This window comes from Crinia signifera, chromosome 7 (genome assembly GCF_055691185.1).
Source record: "Crinia signifera chromosome 7, ASM5569118v1, whole genome shotgun sequence".
In the NCBI taxonomy this organism is placed as follows: domain Eukaryota; kingdom Metazoa; phylum Chordata; class Amphibia; order Anura; family Myobatrachidae; genus Crinia; species Crinia signifera.
Window position 1 is genome coordinate 158189411 of NC_139223.1, and position 22391 is coordinate 158211801.

General features: G+C 47.9%; 1 protein-coding gene across 1 annotated transcript in view; it reads right to left on the reverse strand.

The window, feature by feature from the left end:
• MPP4 (MAGUK p55 scaffold protein 4) overlaps positions 1–22391 on the reverse strand; it is a 151428-nt gene that overhangs the window by 21514 nt on the left and 107523 nt on the right. The window contains exons 16-19 of the mRNA XM_083154085.1: positions 10107–10145; positions 9024–9194; positions 8792–8872; positions 1413–1506 (exon numbers count right to left, since the gene is read on the reverse strand). Coding sequence (XP_083010211.1) covers positions 1413–1506; positions 8792–8872; positions 9024–9194; positions 10107–10145 — 385 coding nt within the window. The remainder of the gene's footprint in view (positions 1–1412; positions 1507–8791; positions 8873–9023; positions 9195–10106; positions 10146–22391) is intronic.

A 22391-nucleotide genomic window follows, 5' to 3' on the forward strand; every position in this document is an offset into this window, starting at 1 on the left:
GTCTATTCTCGTATGAAAATGAGGTCGCGGCTAATTAGCATAAGCCGCGCCCTCATTTGCATACGCCCCGCCCCCTTTTCGGACGCTCGCGCGGCGAAGCCGCGCGAGTGTCCCTATTTCATCCGGACACAAGTTGGGAGGTATGCTGATGTGACTGATACGCTCTCTATAATGTGTGTACATGTGATAGGGAATATAGAGTGTAAGCAGCACTGGGGCAGGGGCTGATGTGACTGATACGCTCTCTGTAATGTGTGTACAAGTGACAGGGAATATAGAGTGTAAGCAGCACTGGGGCAGGGGCTGATGTGACTGATACGCTCTCTGTAATGTGGGTACATGTGATGGGGAATATAGAGTGTAAGCAGCACTGGGGCAGGGGCTGATGTGACTGATATGCTCTCTGTAATGTGTGTGTACATGTGATAGGGAATATAGAGTGTAAGCAGTACTGGGGCAGGGGCTGATACGCTCTCTGTAATGTGTGTACATGTGATAGGGAATATAGAGTGTAAGCACCACTGGGGCAGGGGCTGATGGGCATACAGTTGGTAAGTCATCAATATAAAAAGTCAACAGTCAATAGGTCGACCACTATTTGCCGATAGGCCATTGGTTGACAGATTAAAAAGGTTGACATGCATTTTGTCGACATGGTCAAAAAGTTTTTCACATTTCTTTTTTTTAAACTGGTGGTTTTTCATACTTTACTATCCAAGTGGACATATAGTTATATTATAATAATGTGCCAAGCGTACCAAGGCACCGTGCCCGAAGCATGGCGAGTGAACGCGGAACACTAATACGTGACACCAAGAAAAGTGAAAAACTCATGTTGAACTATTTCATAGTAGACACGGTGACCTTTTTCATGTGTGGACCTATGGCCTGTTGGCCTGTTGGCCTATTGACCATCGACCTTCTTACTTCGGACATATGACCCCACTGATGGATGGTAAATATTTCCTGTAAAACGCTGCAGAATATTTATGCAGGGGGTACGGACACTAGGTTGACCAGTGAAGGTTGACATGCATGAAGGTCGGCATGACTGAACACTCACTGTTTTTTGAGCCGACATGTGCCGACAGGTGGTATTTCATGCCCTACCATCCACTGGGGCGTGGCAGGAGAATAAAATAGTGTGCCGGGCACAGGGAGCCATGCCATGGGGTTCCTAAAGGGGAGTTAGGGAAGTTGTGTAAAATCGTGGAGCAAGATAAAGTAGAGAGAGATAAAGTGCATCTTTCACACAGCCTGTAACATGGCAGTTAGGAGCTAGGAGGTTGGTAGTGTACTCTATCCAGGTTTTGGTACATCTCCCCATGTCCGTGTTCTGGCTGACCCTCCATGGTAATGGTTGCACCCGTCATAAGAACATTCTGTATTTTGTATCCGCAGCGAAGACTTACCTGTGACTATAGACCATACTTTCAAATGTCTCTTTAGATACAAAGTAATATTCCCGACCATTCTCTTCATAAGTCTTCTTCTGCCGAGTTGTATCTGTCAGGACATGGAGACACGCATGTTACATACAGAAGTGTTACCTACTGTGATGCTGTTAGTGTGACCTGGAGTCTCTGGATAGAAGCTTTATGCGCTGCCCCAGCCGTTACCACCTCCTGCCTCTTTCTATTCTGCACATATCGCAATTACATAGGGACGCAAGACCATCTTTGTGCACGCTGGAGAACTAGAAGGACCCTTAAAGCCTGACTACAATAGTGTTGTACATGAGCCTATTTGACACATACTGTATTTGGGACTAGTTCCACATATATTCAACTCATAACTCTGGGGTTACTGTGTACATGGATGGAGCCATGCTTATTCAACCCCCCGGCGCGCCAGAGCATTGTGCCCCGGAGCACCGGTCAACAAGCGTCTCACACACACTCACATCCCATTCTCAGTGAAAAGCACGCCGAGACGGAACTGTACGCCGGGAGGTTGGATAAGCGAGGCTCCATCTAATACACAGTGGGGGGGGGGGGGGGGGGGGTTACTGTGCACAGAGACCCAGGCAGGGGATGCAGAGAGGCAGCTGCCCGGTGTTTTTCCCTACGTCATAGCCTAACACTAACCGTCTCCTCCCATAGGCTAAACGTCTTCCCCATAGCCTAAACCTAACCATCTCCTCCCATAGCCTAACACTAACCATCTCCTCCCATAGCCTAACCCTAACTGTCTTCTCCCACAGACTAAATGTCTTCCCCATAGCCTAGCCCTATCCGTCTCCTCCCGTAGCCTAACCCAAAATGTCTCCTCCCGTAGCCTATATCCTCCTATAATCTAACCCTAACCATCTCCTCCCATAGCCTAACCCTAACTGTCTTCTCCCATAGCCTCTCTATCTCCTCCCATAGTGTAACCCTAACCATCTCCACCCATAGCCTAACTGTCTCCTCCCATAGCCTAATCATCTCCTCCCATAGGCTATGGGAGGAGACGGTTAGGGTTAGGCTATGGAAGGAGACGGATGAGCTATGGAAGGAGACGGATGGGCTATGGAAGGAGACGGATGGGCTATGGAAGGAGACGGATGGGCTATGGGAGGAGATGGTTAGGGTTAGGCTATGGGAGATGGTTAGGGTTAGGCTATGGGAGGAGATGGTTAGGCTATGGGAGGAGATGGTTAGGCTATGGGAGGAGATGGTTAGGGTTAGGCTATGGGAGGAGATGGTTAGGGTTAGGCTATGGGAGATGGTTAGGGTTAGGCTATGGGAGGAGATGATTAGGGTTAGGCTATCTCCTCCCATAGCCTAACCCTAACCATCTCCTACAGCCTAACCATCTCCTCCCATATCCCATCAGTCTCCTTCCATAGCCTAACCCTAAATGTCTCCTCCCATATTCTAACCCTAACCATCTCCTCCCATAGCCTAACCCTAACCGTCTCCTCTCATAACTTAACATCTCCTCCCATAGCCTAACCATCTCCTCCCATAGCCTAACCATCTCCTCCCTAACCCTAACCATCTCCTCCCATAGCCTGTCTATTACCACAGCCTAACCATCTCCTACCATAGTCTAACCCTAACCATCTCCTCTCATAGCCTAACCATCTCCTCCTATAGCCTAACCACCTACCCGCACAGCCTAACCATTTCCTCCCATAGACTTACTATCTCCTCCCATAGCATAATCATCTCCAGCCATAGCCTAACCCTAACCGTCTCCTCCCATATGCTAACCGTCTTCCCCCATAGCCTAACCCTAACCATTTCCTCCCATAGCCTAACCCTAACCATCTCCTCCCACAGCCATACCCAAAATGTCTCCTCCCGTAGCCTATCTCCTCCTATAATCTAACCCTAGCCATCTCCCATAGACTAACCCTAACCATCTCCTCCCATAGCCTAACCATCTCCTCCTGTAGCCTAAGTCTAACTGTCTCCTCCCATAGCCTCTCCATCTCTTCCTATAGTGTAACCCTAACCGTCTCCTTCCATTGCCTAACTGTCTCCTCCCATTGCCTAACTGTCTCCTCCTGTAGAATAATCCTCTCCCCCATAGCCTAGCCCTAACCGTCTCCTCCCATAGCCTAACCATCTCCTATCATAGCCTTACCCTCACCGTCTACTCCCATAGCCTAACCCTAACCATCTCCTCCCATAGCCTAACCCTAACCATCTCCTCCCATAGCCTAAATGTCTCCTCCCATAGCCTAACTATCTCCTCCCATAGCCTAACCATCTCCTCCCATAGCATAATCATCTCCTCCCATAGCCTAAACCTAATGTCTCCTCCCATAGCCTAACCATCTCCTCCCATATTTTAAGGGTGGGGTTTACAGGAAGTTTGCGCCGTGGACAATGGGGGGTTTTCTCGCTGCAGAAGTGTAAGGTACACTACCTGTACCTATTGTAGTAGAAAGGGGGGGGGGGGGGGTTTACACCTTGAAGTGTCACTCTGCGCTGGGAGACCTCTGTGGATGTTACCTGTATTCTTGAGCCGTAATTACAGCCAGCATAAATGGATATCAGACACTTGGTTTCAAATTTTATATGACATTTATTTAATGATGTAGAAAAACACAAACATTACAGTCAGATTGGTGATGGTAAAAAACAAATTCATATACTGAGTAACTACTATAAAATCTATGTTAAATACATGTCCTAATACCGGTACACACAAAACATAGGGAGGGTTGGGTTGGGATAACACACTGGGGGTGGGTCTTTAAGTGGGGTGCCTGTGGTCCTCCGACTGTTCAGGCTGATGTTGTTAAAGTTTTTGCGGTCTATGGGCTACGGTACCTCTTTCAGTTGAAGGAAAAAGAACAAGGAAATGTCTGCCGGCAGACTCCCGTCGACTACCCCCCTTTTGCTCAGAGGGATGATCAGTGGGTCCAGGTGCTTGCGATGCCTCGACTAGTTTCGCCAGATGACTGGCTTCTTCAGGATGGTCGCAGTCACAGGTGCATCTCCCCGTTCCTCCTTAAATGGTGGAGGTGTAAGCGTTGCCGATAGTGCTAGGTGTGGCTTCTGCCTAAGCCTACACCTATTGGCTGTGCGGGGGGTTGTGGGCGTCCCCTCCGTTTATGTGTCCAATCTGTGCTGCCTTATTGTGCACATTGGTGATGCAGTGTAGGAATCTACGTGAGGGCAGGTGACGTCACTGCCGCCCGTAACTCTTCCGACTTCCGCCCTGCTCTGTATGTATGTTTTTTATATGTGTGTCTTGATGGGATTTGTATATGTCTCTTCCAGATGCAAAATGATATCAGTTATTTTTTTTTATTATTATTTTATATTAGTAAATCCCCCCACGTACAGCCGCACATGAACATAATGCAATATGTGTTTCACTGATACACATTTACAATCCTCAAACGCCACAGCCAGTACCTGCGGGTAACAGGTAATCATCCCCGCCCATGCACCCAGGCACTATCTTATAACCAACAGCCAATACCTGCGGGTAAACATCACTCCCGCCCATGCACCCTAGGTACTACCTAGTAACCTTCGGATGCACGTATACGCATACCCACCTGTGGTGGGACGGAACCCCTGCCCTCCATGGTAGTATGCGTTATAGAGACCGAGGTATACCCCCGTATACCACACGAGAGTTCTCTACCATATAGGTTTCTGTATAAAGTGCCACATTTGGCACCAAAAGTCTGCAACACCCTCACAACCCCCCCCCCCCCTCAAAGTATGAGGCTGGGGATGCACCATGCTATAAGCAATATAACAGCTATTTGAGGTCCCGGAGCCACCCTACACCTCATTAGCAATAATCAGTTTTCATCCACACGTATACCCCTACTGTCGGCTGTCAGCGCTGTCAGCGCTACCACGAGCGTCACCATGGAAACGGCCAGTCAACAATGCAAGCAGGCCGCCTACACCGCACAGCGTCTAAGAGGAGGCGCGGCCCAGAGCAGGGCGGAAGTCGGAAGAGTTACGGGCGGCAGTGACGTCACCTGCCCTCACGTAGATTCCTACACTGCATCACCAATGTGCACAATAAGGCAGCACGGATTGGACACATAAACGGAGGGGACGCCCACCACCCCCTGCACAGCCAATAGGTGTAGGCTTAGACAGAAGCCACACCTAGCACTATCGGCAACGCCCACACCTCCACCATTTAAGGAGGAACGGGGAGATGCACCAGTGACTGCGACCATCCTGAAGAAGCCAGTCATCTGGCAAAACTAGTCGAGGCATCGCAAGCACCTGGACCCGCTGATCATCCCTCTGAGCAAAAGGAGGGTAGTCGACGTGAGTCTGCCGGCAGACATTTCCTTGTTCTTTTTCCTTCAATTGAAAGAGGTACCGTAGCCCATAGAGGCACCGCAAAAACTTTAACAACATCAGCCTGAACAGTCCGAGGACCACAGGCACCCCACTTAAAGACCCACCCCTAGTGTGTTATCCCAACCCAATGTTTTGTGTGCACCGGTATTAGGACACGTATTTAACATAGATTTTATAGTAGTAACTCAGTATATGAATGTTTTTTACCATCACCAATCTGACTGTATTGTTTATGTTTTTCTACATCATTAAATAAATGTCATATAAAATTTGAAACCAAGTGTCTGATATCCATTTATGCTGGCTGTAATTACGGCTCAAGAATACAGGCAACATCCACAGAGATCTCCCAGCGCAGAGTGACACCGCAAGGTGTAAACCCCCCCCCCATCTCCTCCCATAGCCTAACTGTCTCCGCCCATAGCCTTACCCTAATGTCTGCTCCCATAGCCTAACCATCTCATACCATAGCCTTACCCTAACGGTCTCCTCCCTTAGCCCAACCCTAACCATCTCCTCCTATAGCCTAACCCTAAACATCTCCTCCCATAGCCTAACCATCTCCACTCATAGCCTATCCATCTCCTCCCATAGCCTACCCCGAACCGTCTCCTTCTATAGCCCAACTGTCTCCTTCCATAGCCTAGCCCTAACCATCTCCTCCCATAGCCTAGCCCTAACCATCTCCTCCCATAGCCTAACCCTAAATATCTCCTACCATAGCCTAACCATAACTTTCTCCTCCCATAGGCTAACTGTCTCCTCCCATAGCCTAACCCTAACCATCTCCTCCAATAGCCCAACCAGCTCCTTCCATAGCCTAACCATCTCCTTCCATAGGCTATGGGAGGAAATGGTTAGGCTATGGGAGGAGATGGTTAGGCTATGGAAGGAGCTGGTTAGGCTATTGTAGGAGATGGTTACGGTTAGGCTATGGGAGGAGACAGTTAGCCTATGGGAGGAGACTGATAGGCTATGGGAGGAAATGGTTAGGCTATCAGTCTCCTCCCATAGCCTAACCGTCTCCTCCCATACCCTAACCGTCTCCTCCCATACCCTAACCGTCTCCTCCCATACCCTAACCATCCCCCCTTGCCTAACCATCTCATCGCATAGCCTAATCCCAATCATCTCCTCCCATAGCTTAACCCTAACCATCTCCTCCCATAGCTTAACCCTAACCATCTCCTCCCATAGCTTAACCCTAACCATCTCCTCCCATAGCCTAACCCTAACCATCTCCTCCCATAGCCTAAACATCTTCTCCAACAGCCTAACCCTAACCGTCTCCTGCCATAGCCTAACCATCTCTTCCCATAGCCTAACCATCTCCTCTCATAACCTAACCCTAAATGTCTCTTCCCATAGCCGAACCATCCCCTCCCATAGCCGAACCATCCCCTCCCATAGCCGAACCATCTCCTCCCATAGCCTAACCATCTCCACACATAGCCTAACCCAAACTGTACCCTCTTGTAGCCTAAACCTCATAAGCTCCTAAGTGCCTAACCCTAACTGTAAAATCTCTCTGCACGTTACATCTGCCCCACCTGAAGTGCATATGGTTTTGTCCATTTGAGAAGGAATTTGCTTTGTGAATGAACCAGAATAAGGGCCTATCTGCAGTTGGTATTTAGTTTTGTTTTGTTTATTGCGATGGATTTGCATTATAGCGGTTAAGGCCGCAAATCCTGTGTTCAGTCCTTGTCTGCAAGGCTGCATATTTAGTCCATGTTTATGTGCAGAGCCTAATTTATATTTGTCTTTTCTAGTTAGATTTTCCTCTTACTAGTACCCTGACTCATGTCACACGCCGCCACGGCTTAGCAGGGCGGGTACAGTACTCAACCGCCCATGCCCGCCGGCAGCTGGCGTGTGTCCGCTGGGGTCCTGGTCGGGTAGGCAGTAGTGGCGTTGTGCAGCTGTGAGCGGCAAGCATGGATTCAAACAGAGGCGAAGCAGTCTGGCTATCAGGAGGCCGACACCGGAGTATGGTGCTGCCATCTTGCTTGAGGGCAAAAGCAGTAATTGGCCAGGTCAGGTCTTCTCCTCCCATTCTGTCCAGTCAGCCTATTGCAGTCCTCCCTTTGGTATAAAGGGAATCTGCCTAAGGCAATCTGAGTAAGTACAAATTGTTTCCTCAGCCTGCAAGCAAGGGGAAGTCCTGTCCATCCTAGTGCCTATGCACTGCGCTCTCCAGCTGGTTGTCCCTGCTGGTCTCTGATCCCGCCGCTGCTGTCTCTGGCGAGCCACACTCACCATTTGTCTTCCTTCCTGGAACTTCCTTGGCTCATCACCATACCCTGCTGGTATGATTCCAGCCCGGTCCAATCATCAATCATCCAATAATCCAATCTTCCAATCATCCAATCTACAGGTATTCTTCTTCATTAAATCCAAGTCGCCTGAACTATTGTTTATGCAAAGACTGCCATCTTGTTTTACTTTTTCTATGCAAAGGACTGCGATTTGTGTTATCTTGCTATATTTCAAAGACTTATTGTTATCCATTATTATCGTCCACACAAGAAGTATTGATGCTGGTTATATTATTCTTTGTATAAGTTCTTTCATTAAACCTGCTTGTTTTAACCCATCTCCTGCTGGTCACGCCTCTCTTCCTGATATCAGCACGACACCATCAAATCCACCAATCGTGACAACTCGGTTGGGACTTTGTGTCACCATGAAAAACCAGGTGGGATCTGAGTACAGGGTGGAGCTAATCTGCCCTGGAAAGGAGGCTATTCGTGGTGAAATCTAAGACCAGTGCAGGTGCCAGCCAACACAGGGTATAGTGAGAGAGGCAGGTTCAAGCTCAGGTACTGCTGTGGCTTCACCACCTCGGCCACAGGGGTAAAATTAGGCTGTAATAAAGATCTCACAGTCCTGTCAGTCAAGGAAAGGGTTATTCCCAAGTACACCCCAGATAACCCTAACACATATTATGTTCATGTCTGTAGAATTTGCCTTCTATAGATCCATATTAGGTTTAGAATAACAGCATCACTTACGTGGAACCGGGCTTTGAAATATGCTGGAATTTAAACTAATAATCTGCTTTCTGAGCTCATTGACTCCAACTCCTGAAGGCCCTACATGGAGAAAACACAATGGTTTGTTATTCTGCCAACATTCATGGTCATTCCGTTCTCCACATGTATACTGTATATACAAACATGTGCCATCTGCATAGAAATCCTGCTCCGGAATCCGAATCCTCCAGTTCTGTTCTTATAACCTTACCTAGGAGTACAATGAGTCTGTGGCGGTCACAGGGCCTTCTCTGATATCTCACAACTTCTTCGTAAGGGGCAGATACTGTGTGATAACAGTTGCTGGGGCATCGCGAGTAACAGGACACTTGGGTGCTGTGCGATTTTCTGCGACAAAGACGCAAGCTTCTCCGGAAACCAGCTGTGATGCAGACAGGTACGAAATTACTAGTGGGAAGTGGAATTGTTATCCTGCCACAAGTATGGGAGACTGTGGGACTAGGATTGATTCTAGCAATAGTTAACAGTCTAATGCCGCATGCGCACAGCATCTATTCAGCGATATAGATGGGCAAAAAATGGTGGCAGGACCTGAGGGAACATCATTCCACCAAGCCATGCCACATTCCAATGGCCACACCCCCTTTTTGGGCACACGCACACCTCATCTGTGTGAATGTCTTAGATAGCGAAACACAGATGTTGGGAGGTATGCATGGATATATATATATGCAGTGGAGGACAGTGTGGTCACATGGATACATCCAGCTCAGACTAGCAGCTGATGTAGGGGGGGGGGCGGGGGGGGACAGTAGTGGGGGGCAGTGTGGTCACATGGATACATCCTGCTCAGCCTAGCAATGTATGTAGGGGGGACAGTAGTGGAGGACAGTGTGGTCACTTGGACGTTTTTAAAATTATTTATTTATATATATTTTTTACACTGAAGCCAAAACGAAGTGTATTTTCTATGCATATTTTCGTGGCAATTGGCGGTCTCTTCCCGATAATTAGCGTCCGTATACTGCATACGCCCACTTAGTAAATTAAGAATCACCATTTGAATGAATGGTGATTCCTAGTCGTATTCTTTCGATGGCGTATACATTCGTAAATACCAATGTGCCATGAATACGAATACAATTTGCCGGATTTTCGGCATAGTATATGCCGAAAGTACGAATACGTCTAAAATTGGCGTATTTTTTTTAATACAAATACGCCTATTTTAGGCGTATTTAGCTTAGTAAATTCCCCCCTATGTATTTAATGTTTTTAGTTCTAGCCCTGTGTCATACTCTATACACCTTCATGTTACAATTCTACCACTTACCAATAACATGTCCCTGCGTGTCGCTGCAGGATTCCTCCTCTGTATACCAAGGAAACAGAAACGGGAAAATGGTGTTATACAAATCTGTATTGGGAGATTCTCTCTCTAGGAGCAAAGATGGGAGTTCTTTTGAAGATGGGTTATTTATTTTGCACCTTTTAGAAGATAGATAGAATCTATCACAGCGGAGGGTGTATATCCTACTGGTGGGGCAATACGCCTCCAGACATGGTAGAGGGGTAACAATAACAGAGCCTCCTACTTACTACATTTACTGAATAAGCCCCAAATGTTGGCTTTCTGTGTGTGTGTGTAGATTAGAGATAAGCGGTTCGGATTCCACGGAATCCACACCGCTCTGAACATAGCAGGCCCGAGTGACACGCTCGCGAGTTTCTGGCTTTGTTCGGAAACCCGAGCACGGCCAAATGCGGGAAGCTGGCGTCGGATTCTCGCGAGACTACGAGTCTATAAAAGCTCAGCATCCTCAGATTTCGGCGCCACTTCACAGTCACGCTTCCTGCTGTGCACAGCTCTGCTGTTCACGGCAGTGGCAGGCTTCTGTGGCGTTGTGCACTGGGGTGTTTTAAACTTTAACTGAGGGGTGTTTTGCAGAGTGCAGAGGAGTGCTGTGCAGTGCAGAGTCAGACAGAAGGGTGCTGTGTGCAGACTGCAGAGGGGTTTGGCACTGGGGTGTTTAACTTAAACTTGTACTTGTTGTCATCAGTCATTAAGTTATCATTACATTAGTGTGCAGAGGGGTGTTGTGCAGACTGCAGAGGGGTGCTGTGCAGTGCAGACAGAGGGGTGTTGTGCACTTGTGCAGTGCAGACTATACACCATATTCTGTCCGAAGAAGCAGAACAAGTTGCGTGTGTGATTATTTTGCCTTCACGGTCCACGCAGTGTTATCTAAGGGCCGTCCATATAAAAGAAATACAATACGAAAATAAATTTTGCTGTTTTTTTTTTTTTGCTGTATACTGCACCACAATAGTATACACCACAAGTTGCATGTGTGATTGTTCTGCGTCCAAGCAGCGTTATACAAGCTTCGCATTAAAAACCAATTCAATTTAAAAAATCCTAATCAATTTTTATCGTCTTTAATTATTCATTCTGTGTCAGGCTGATGACAATGCCGTGCAGGCATTGAAAGGTTGCCAGTGATTACAATAAAAGCTTAGTTTTATTATCGCCTGGAGTGCTGCCTCCCCTCGTTCCTGTACATTTGTTATTGATACGGGCAAGAATTCATGTAAGCGGTTGTGCTGGACCTCTGGAGTTTGGTATGTGTGTGTGTGTATATATATATATATATATATATATATATATATATATATATATATATATATATATATATATATATATAGACATTGTAGGGGCTCTGCACACACTAAATTAACTGATAATAAATAGTGGAGATTTGGTTCATGAATTCATCAACGCATTTAAGCCTGCAGCCCCCTTCACGGGACCCCAGTTTTCTGCAGGTCCTAACACTATCGCTGAAAATGGCTACAATACACATTAGCTATACACATCGGTACTTACAGTATATGTTAGTTGGGCGCCCACTATAGTTACTACGCTCATACCCCCACTATCCATGTCGGCATGGAGTTGATTTTATATAGTGTGACGAGTGCAGCGAGCCCGGCAAGGGGATGCGGAAAACTAAGCAAATAGCTTAGTGGGTGCCCAACTAACATATAAGTACCACATCGTTATATACCTACACATCTAATATACTGCAGCAGGAGGACAGCAGTTACCTGGAGGAAGCCACATTATCTCCTACTCAGCTGGGTAGCAGCTCTCCACAAACACTGGGGGGGGGGGGACCCTGGGACACCCACAGTACACTGCAGCCTTGAGCAGGGGGAGGGGGGGGGATTTGGCCATGGGCCGGGGAGAAGATGGGCGAGAGCCAAGAGGAGGTGAGGATGGAGGTTCGGGAGCAGAAGCGCACTGTGCTGTATTTGTGTGGGCGGCGGGCAGGGCGGCAGTGGCTCAGTCCAGGCTCTGAACTATTGAACCGAGCGGAGCCTCAGGTCGCAGCCATGATGGGGCCGCAGTCATTCACCTGCATCATCCAAGCTGCCAGCGGTGAGTGACAAGCAGCACTGCCGCTGACATCGCCCCTGCTCATCACTTGGCGATGCTGCCCTCTCCACTCGGCCATGCTGCTGCCAACTCAGTAGGTAGATATCTATATCTATTAATGAGAATGTTAGAATAGGGGGGTGGGGGGCGGCAAAACATTTAGTGCCTAGGGGCGGCCTGATACCTTAATTCGCCCCTGGCGGAGGGGGGGAGGGGGAGATGATGCCTCTGTCCGGCGGAGGGGGGAGAAATTGCCTCCGTCCGGCGGAGGGGGGGGGGCACATACCTTTTTGTCCAGGGCCCCCAAACCCCTTAATCCGGCCCTGACTCAATATGCTAATGGCAGTAGTCATATTACTGAACAAGTTAAAACCTTATGGCCCTTAGTTTCAACAGACAAAGATCTGAAAAGCCTCAATAACACCAGAATAATGCCTGCCTATAAAAGAGGACGAAACTTGGCCGATTTACTGGTCAAGGTGGATGTCACCGAATTGACTAAAAAACCACCATCCACGCACTTTTTGAGCAGGCCAGCGGGTTGCTACAGATGTATTGGATGCATCACATGCAGCTCAATGTTAACGGGTGGCACGGTGAATCATCACCACAAGGGAAGAAAGATTCAAATTAAATTCCCGCTGACTTGCACCACTAAGTTTGTGATGTACTTTCTGTCTTGCCCATGTGGCCTGTACTACGTGGGCAAGACAGAATGCCAATTCAAGGATCACATGGCCAATCACAGAACGGCCATTAGACAAGCTTTCAGTACAGGTAATAGCGAACAGCCAGTGGCTCGCCATTGTGCACAGAGAGGCCACAGTATCGCTAGTATTAGTGTAATACAGATATGAGCGCTAATAAAGAAAATAAATAAAAGAAAGAAAAGATTGAGAAAAGCACCTGTGGAAATAATGGGGTTAATAAAATGTATACAGCTCTTTTCAGGCTAATGTAGCGAAGTCCGTAGGGCTGCACTTTCCGTACCTCTAACACAGACTGCCGGGATGAACCGAGGGAGAAGATTGTCAGGAGCCGCTTGCAGAAATAAGCCGCTTGTCTTCTGCGCTGTCCGGGACTGTATGGTGACGTCACCCGGCAAACAGCGATCGTTTCTCCGGCTTCTGTGCTTGATGGATTGGGGTAGTGGAGCGTGCAGGAGAGCGTGCCCACGGAGAACAGCCTCATTCAACGCGTTTCATGCTATGAAGCACTTTTTCAAGAATATCCATAGGCTGTGCTTGTCAGTCTTTTATTCAAAAGAAATTTTTTGGTACTTGTTTCCTAGCACGGCCACAATCGTAAGTAATCGTGTCCCTTACTTAAGGGACACGATTACCCCCGATGGACCCGATTTCTTTTGAAATCAGGTCCATTTTGCCGGCTAGGAGACAATATCGGGGGCATCGCGTCGGTCGGGACCATTAACATTGGTCCCGACGCGACCGACGCGATGCCCCCGATATTTCCATAGGCTTCAATGTTAAAAAATATTTTAACATTGAAATCTTGTCGGGAAAGGTAAAATATCGGGGGCATCGCGTCGGTCGGGACCATTAACATTGGTCCCGACGCGATGCGACGCGATGCACCCGATTTTTGCATAGGCTTCAATGTTAAAATATTTTTTAACATTGAAATGCTGTAAAAATGTGAAAAAATGTGAAATGGGCCAATATGACCCATTTCACATTATAGATGTCCCCGTCGTCACCCCACGATAGACGCCAACCCGAAGCGTGGCGAGCGCAGCGAGCCCGCGAGGGGCGGCGGTACGCGTCCTCCGACCTTTTCATGCCCTACTATCCACGTCGGCGTGGAGTGAGAATAGAATAGTGTGGCGAGCGCAGCGAGCCACCGAGCCCGAAGCGTGGCGAGCGCAGCGAGCCCCGTGAGGGGACGCGGATACCTTCACAGTTATACGCGTCCCCTTGCGGGCTTCACAGGTGTCCGTGGCGACGCGGACACCTGTGAAGCCCGCGAAGGGACGCGTTTACCTGTGAAGGTATCCGCGTCCCCTCGCGGGGCGCGCTGCGCTCGCCACGCTTCGGGCTCGGTGGCTCGCTGCGCTCGCCACACTATTCTATTCTCACTCCACGCCGACGTGGATAGTAGGGCATGAAAAGGTCGGAGGACGCGTACCGCCGCCCCTCGCGGGCTCGCTGCGCTCGCCACGCTTCGGGTTGGCGTCTATCGTGGGCTGGGGTTAACGCGCTTAAATTTGGGGGGGTTGGGAATTTTTTTCATTGAATCCAATGTAAAATTGGGTCCCAGGGACCCAATTTACATTGGATTCAATGAAAAAAATCGGGTCAAAAATCGGTCGGTCGCGTCGATCGCATCGCATGCGACCAAATCGCATGCGATGCGATCGACCCGATTTTTCCGACACGACCACCCCGATCTGAATCGGTGTGGCCGTGCTAGGAAACAAGTACCAATTTTTTTATTTTTTATTTTTTTATTTGAATAAAAACTTTATTAAAAAAGGAGGTTGACGGTCGGAATTGGCGGCAACCTCATGGGTAAAGACTCAAAAATAGAACATCGTGCAGAGAAAATTTTCTGTTGATGTTAAATAATTACTAAAAAATAGTAAAAATATTTTTTATATTTAAAAAATTGAAGGTGCTTTTCAGATTAAGATAAGAAAAGAGGGAAAAAGAAAAATATGAAATGTATAAATAATAAATAAATCTGCAGATATGTTAATTGGTTATAAAAAGGCGTTAAGTTCAAAATCTATATTCATGCCTTTTGGAATTAAAGTTTGCAATTCATAAATCCACTTTGTTTCAGTTTTCTTCAATTGTTTAATAAAATCACCACCTCTCCAATGTGGGCTTACTTTTTTAATTCCAATAAATTTCAAACCTGTGGGATTTTTATTATGAACCTGTAGGAAGTGGTTAGATACACTGTGGGTAGTGAGCCCCCTTTTGATATTATAGATATGCTCACTAATTCTGATTTTCAATTGTCTTTTTGTTTGTCCTATGTATTGTTGTCCGCAGGGACAACACAGGAGATATATAATGCCTTCTGATTCGCAGGAGATATATCAAAGACCATATCTCCTGCGAATCAGAAGGCATTATATATCTCCTGTGTTGTCCCTGCGGACAACAATACATAGGACAAACAAAAAGACAATTGAAAATCAGAATTAGTGAGCATATCTATAATATCAAAAGGGGGCTTACTACCCACAGTGTATCTAACCACTTCCTACAGGTTCATAATAAAAATCCCACAGGTTTGAAATTTATTGGAATTAAAAAAGTAAGCCCACATTGGAGAGGTGGTGATTTTATTAAACAATTGAAGAAAACTGAAACAAAGTGGATTTATGAATTGCAAACTTTAATTCCAAAAGGCATGAATATAGATTTTGAACTTAACGCCTTTTTATAACCAATTAACATATCTGCAGATTTATTTATTATTTATACATTTCATATTTTTCTTTTTCCCTCTTTTCTTATCTTAATCTGAAAAGCACCTTCAATTTTTTAAATATAAAAAATATTTTTACTATTTTTTAGTAATTATTTAACATCAACAGAAAATTTTCTCTGCACGATGTTCTATTTTTGAGTCTTTACCCATGAGGTTGCCGCCAATTCCGACCGTCAACCTCCTTTTTTAATAAAGTTTTTTCAAATAAAAAAATAAAAAATAAAAAAATTTCTTTTGAATAAAAGACTGACAAGCACAGCCTATGGATATTCTTGAAAAAGTGCTGCATAGCATGAAACGCGTTGAATGAGGCTGTTCTCCGTGGGCACGCTCTCCTGCACGCTCCACTACCCCAATCCATCAAGCACAGAAGCCGGAGAAACGATCGCTGTTTGCCGGGTGACGTCACCATACAGTCCCGGACAGCGCAGAAGACAAGCGGCTTATTTCTGCAAGCGGCTCCTGACAATCTTCTCCCTCGGTTCATCCCGGCAGTCTGTGTTAGAGGTAGGGAAAGTGCAGCCCTACGGACTTCGCTACATTAGCCTGAAAAGAGCTGTATACAATTTATTAACCCCATTATTTCCACAGGTGCTTTTCTCAATCTTTTCTTTCTTTTATTTATTTTCTTTATTAGCGCTCATATCTGTATTACATTGTTCCATTTTTTAATGAGCTGCTCTCATATATTTCAAGCGCAGTGTCTACCCCCTTATCGCTAGTATTAGATCAAAAATTGTGGACCATATACCAGTGCCCAAAAGGGGTGGTAATAGATGTAGGATGCTCTTGCAGGCAGAAGCCAGGTGGATTAGTCTATTAGACACAATTTCACCTAAGGGCCTGAATGAGCAGCATGGTGTGTACCATTTTCTCTAAAAATCTAGTATGCAGGGCCGGTGCCACCACTAGGCAGCTCTAGGCATTTGCCTAGGGCGCCGGCCACTGGAGGGCGGTAATGAGCTGCCTGGAGGAGCAGCATCAGGGTCCCGACTCGCCCCGGCGCCAAGGAGAGCAGGAGGAAAGCACCATCCTGGGAGCAGGTAAGTGAGGCTGCCCCTGGAGCCCGCACTGACCCCCCTGGAGTTGCCTCCCTCCACCAAACACCCAGAGCGGTTGAGCGTTGGTGCGCCAGGGCGCCCCCCCCCCCTGCCTGGGACGCTCCTGTGCCTTGCACCGGCACTGCTAGTATGGAATAATGATGAGCAGGCCAGCGGGTTGCTACAGATGTATCGGATGCATCACCTGCAGCTCAATGTTAACGGGTGGCATGGTGAATCATCACCACAAGGGAAGAAAGATTCAAATTAAATTCCCGCTGACTTGCACCACTAAGTTTGTGGTGTACTTTCTGTCTTGCCCATGTGGCCTGTACTACGTGGGCAAGACAGAATGCCAATTCAAGGATCGCATGGCCAATCACAGAACGGCCATTAGACAAGCTTTGAGTAAAGGTAATAGCGAACAGCCAGTGGCTCGCCATTGTGCACAGAGAGGCCACAGTATCGCTAGTATTAGATCAAAAATTGTGGACCATATACCAGTGCCCAAAAGGGGTGGTAATAGAGGTAAGATGCTCTTGCAGGCAGAAGCCAGGTGGATTAGTCTATTAGACACAATTTCACCTAAGGGCCTGAATGAGCAGCATGGTGTGTACCATTTTCTCTAAAAATCTAGTATGCAGGGCCGGCGCCACCACTAGGCAGCTCTAGGCATTTGCCTAGGGCGCCGGCCACTGGAGGGCGGTAATGAGCTGCCTGGAGGAGCAGCAGCAGCAGGGTCCTGACTCCGGCCGGCGCCGAGGAGAGCAGGAGGAAAGCACCATCCTGGGAGCAGGTAAGTAAGGCTGCCCCTGGAGCCCGCACTGACCCCCCTGGAGTTGCCTCGAGGCAGGTGTGGCCGCATCTCCCTCCACCAAACACCCAGAGCGGGTGAGCATTGGTGCGCCAGGGCGCCCCCCCCCCTGCCTGGGATGCTCCGGTGCCTTGCACCGGCACTGCTAGTATGGAATAATGATGAGCAGGGAATTGCTTATATTTTATCATACTAATGCAATTATAATATTGTTTGGAATATAATAATGCTTGATTATATTAATGCTTTACCGTGCAAATTAAGATGATTATTGTATGTAGAACAATGCAATATTTATATAGATATTAACATAGCTGGGAATCGTACACTTTATAACCCTACAGTTTTTCCCTTTTTCACTTTTCTATGAATATATTTATCCCATTATGCGATGTGGGTAATTTTTAGCCTCATAAATTACTTATATTAAGTCTCTTATTGTTGTTATTTTCCACAGATTGTTTTTCACAGATTGTTTATGATCACTATGGCGACCAGTCACTGTGGGAACCAGAGCGTGATGACGTTGGTCTGCGCCGCCGGTTGATAAACCGGAAGGCGCACCTGATGATGTCACAGATGACACAGTGCACCGGCGAGCTCCAGGAGAGAACGCCTGTGTCACGAGTGGGAGGTTGGATGAAGTCGTGTGGTGCTCAGGAACAGGAGGCGGACCAGAAGGAGAAGGATTGAACCGTGCTGGTTTAATAAATGATTTCATAAATGGCAGACAACTTTTGGCACTTAAATACGTCTTTAAGTGGCAGTTAGTGGTAAACGAATAAGTTAGAGTAGTAAGTCCAGAAAGAAGATGAACCACGTCTGTGATAAACAAAAGTCTGAATCGGGAGGTTGAAGAAGCAGGGGATCCGGAAGAAGGTAACACTGATGATTGGTGGTAACGTTCCTTTAAATGGGAAGAAACTGGACACCGGATTGCTGGAAGAAGAGATCGTGGAAAAAGTGCACTGAAGGACTCAGGGATGCGGGAAGGCACTTGGACCTTGGCGGAAGAAGCAGCAAGGAGTCAGTGGCAGCAGTATTCCAGCAGCAAACACATAGAACTAGGCACCAGGAGTCAGAAATAATGAGTCACGAGTCAGGAGTCAGCTAGGAGCTGTGAATGACTCTAGAGACCTCTTTGTACTGACCCTGAACAGCCCTAGGCAGATCCCCTATATCCCCCGGGGTTAGCTGCCATTGGCTGTCAGGGAAATACGGGTGGAAACCTCAGACCAGGAACCAATCCCTGTGCTGCCCTTAAGCAAGATGGCGGCGCCGGCCTCCCGGTGTCACCAACAATGAGAAAGTGTGCCGCGCTCACTAGCCTCCCCGCCGTTCACTGACCGCCAGCCCGCTGCCCCAAGGACTGGAGACTGACACACGCTAGCCGGCGGCGGGCGCGGACGGGTGAGTAATGGACCCGCCGCGCTCCGCTGCAGCTGAGTGTGACAGTACCCCCCCTTTTCTGGGTGACCCCAGGGCACCTACGCACCTTGTGTGGGTTTCTTTGGAAGAACTGTCTCACCAGACTTGGAGCGTGCAGATCAGCAGAATTTACCCAGGAATTCTCTTCGGGACCAAATCCAGCCCATTCCACCAGAAACTGAAGATGGGAATTACGACAACGGGAGTCTATGATCCGTTTTACTTCGAATTCTGCCTCCCTCTCGGAGCAAATCTTAGGCGGTTTGGGCACCTTTCTTTGATACATGTTTAATCTCAGCGGTTTGAGAAGGGAGATGTGGAAGGAGTTGGAAACCTTCAGAGATGATGGTAGTTGTAACCTGTAAGCGACTGGATTAATAACTTGAGTAATCGGAAATGGCCCAATAAACCAAGGAGCTACAGTAGCTTCATGGATGGTAAACGAAGGCGTAGATGGCGGGTAGACAGCCATACCCGATCTCCGACTCTCAAACGAGGAACTGCCTTTCTCTTTCTGTCAGCCATCCTCTTGTATCGAGCCGATGATTTGAGGAGGGCGTTGTGGACGTCCGACCAGATTTTACCGAATCGTTGCAACGAGGAGGTTGCTGCAGGTACTTCGGAAGAAGGTAAATCGGTGAAGTCTGGTGATCGTGGGTGCTTGCCATATACGGTAAAGAAAGGAGTGGTTTCTGAAGACGAATGATAGGAGTTATTGTGGGCGTATTCTGCCCATGGCAAAAGGTCTACCCAGTCATCTTGGGAAGAGGAGACGAAAAGCCGGATGAATGCCTCTAGATCCTGGTTGACCCGCTCAGTCTGGCCGTTGGTCTGTGGATGAAAGGCGGTAGAGAATTTGAGTTTAACTTGCACGGCGGAGCAAAGTGCTCTCCAGAACCTTGCCACAAACTGTACTCCGCGGTCGGAAACAATCTCCTTGGGTAGACCATGCAGTTTGAAGATGGTAGAAATAAAAAGTTGAGCTAATACTGAGGCCGATGGAAGACTCTTTAATGGGAAGAAATGCACCATCTTGGAGAAGCGGTCAACCACCACCCAGATCACTGTATGCCCCTTTGAGGGGGGAAGCTCGGATATAAAGTCCATCGACAAATGGGTCCACGGTTCAGTTGGAATGGAGAGCGGGAGAAGAGTACCAGCAGGAGAGGTTCTGGGAATCTTATGCTGAGCACACTTTACACAGGATGCGACAAAGCTGGCTACATCGCTACGAATGGTGGGCCACCAGTATGAGCTGAGTAGGAACTTTAGAGTCTTTTGTGCCCCAGAGTGCCCTGCGAAGCGGGAAGAGTGGGCCCAAGATAACACTTTCTTGCGAAGGTTGAGAGGAACGAAGGTCTTGCCAGGAGGGGGTGTAGGTTGGGTTGTCACCTGAGCGAAGACGATTGGACTCAAGATTGGCTGGGGAGTTGCTTCGAGATCTGTAGACGTCTTAAAAGAGCGAGAAAGGGCATCGGCCTTGGCATTCATGGTCCCGGGTCGAAACTGGATCTGAAAGTTGAAGCGTTCGAAGAACATAGCCCAGCGGGTTTGACGGGCGGTGAGACATTGGACCTGTTTGAGGAATGAAAGATTTTTGTGGTTGGAGTAAACAGTGATCCTATGTCGCGCTCCCTCCAAGAGATAGCGCCACCCTTCAAACGCTGACTTGACCGCCAACAACTCCTGCTCTCCTATGGAATAGTTCTTCTCCGCAGGCAGAATTTTTTTTGAGAAGTAGGCACACGGGTGTAGTTCTTGATCATCTCCTCTCTGGGATAGAATTGCTCCTACCCCCTCAGAGGATGCGTCCACCTCCAGGATGAAAGGTTTGTCCAGATCTGGTTGGAGCAGGATTGGGGCCGTCATGAAAGCATCCTTCAGTTGTTGGAAGGCATGGAAGGCCTCGGGGGACCATTGGCTAGGATCGGCTCCCTTGCGAGTGAGGGCGGTGAGAGGTGCAGCAATGGTGGAGAAATTCCGGATAAACCGGTGATAATAGTTTGAAAAGCCCAGGAACCTCTGGATTCCTTTGAGAGTGGTAGGGATCGTCCAATCTTGAATGACTCTCACCTTCTCTGGATCCATCTCTATGCCGGTGCAGGAGAGGATATGACCAAGGAACGGAATGGAGGTGACCTCGAACACGCATTTCTCCAACTTGCAGAACAACTGGTTTTTGCGAAGACGATGCAGGACTTCTGACACCGTCTGTCTATGCAGATGGAGGTTAGAGGAGAAGATGAGGATGTCATCCAGATAGACCACGATGGAATTATATAACAAGTCCCGGAATATATCATTCACAAATTGCTGGAAGACGGCAGGGGAGTTACAAAGACCAAACGGCATCACCAGGTATTCGTAGTGCCCGTCACGGGTGTTGAATGCCGTCTTCCATTCATCTCCGGGACGGATCCGGATCAAGTTGTAGGCCCCTCTCAAATCTAATTTTGTGAAGATAGAAGCCCCTTTGATCTTATCGAATAATTCTGTGATGAGAGGCAGGAGGTAACGATTCTTGATTGTGATATCGTTCAACCCTCTGTAATCGATGCAAGGCCGGAGGGATCCATCCTTCTTTTTTACAAAAAAAACCCCGCCCCTGCTGGAGAGGTGGATGGTCGAATGAATCCTTTACTTAAGTTCTCTTGAATATAGGTGGACATGACCTCAGTCTCGGGTAGAGACAACGGGTAGATACGTCCACGAGGCGGGTACTTTCCGGGCATCAACTCTATTGGACAGTCCCAAGGCCGGTGTGGAGGAAGGGTGTCGGCACCTTCTTTGCTGAAGACGTCTGAGAAGGGAAGGTATGGGGTAGGTATGGACAAAGGTGGAGATGAAGAAGACGAAGAAGGGCTGGTGGGTTCAACTTGCTGATTAGCCTGGTTGAGTGGGATAACCCGGGATAGGCAAGTGGATGAACAATTGGTGCCCCAAGCCTTGATTTCCATGTTGGACCAGTCGATATGGGGATTGTGCTGGGTGACCCATGGCAATCCCAGAACCATTTCATGCGAGGACTGGGGTAGAACCATGAACTCTACTGTCTCTTGATGAAGAGCCCCCACAATTACAGTCGTTGGAGAGGTTTGAAGAGTAATCTGCCCGCTACAGATGAAACTCCCATCTACCGCAGTAAGGAACAATGGATGCTCCAAGGGTCGTACGGACAGGGAGTGTTGGGTGATGAAAGACGCGGAGAGGAAGTTCCCCGCTGCTCCTGACTCCAGCAAGGCCTGGACTTTGATTCTTCCTTGAGGGGATACGAGGGTAACCGGGATGGTGGAATCGGCAGAGGAGGGAGATGGAAGCAAGACTCCTAATCGGACCTCCCTCGGGGAGATTAGGAGCGATCATTTCCCGGACGCAGTGGGCAAGAGGATAGTAGATGAGCGGAGGAGCCACAATACATGCATAAATTCTCTTGTC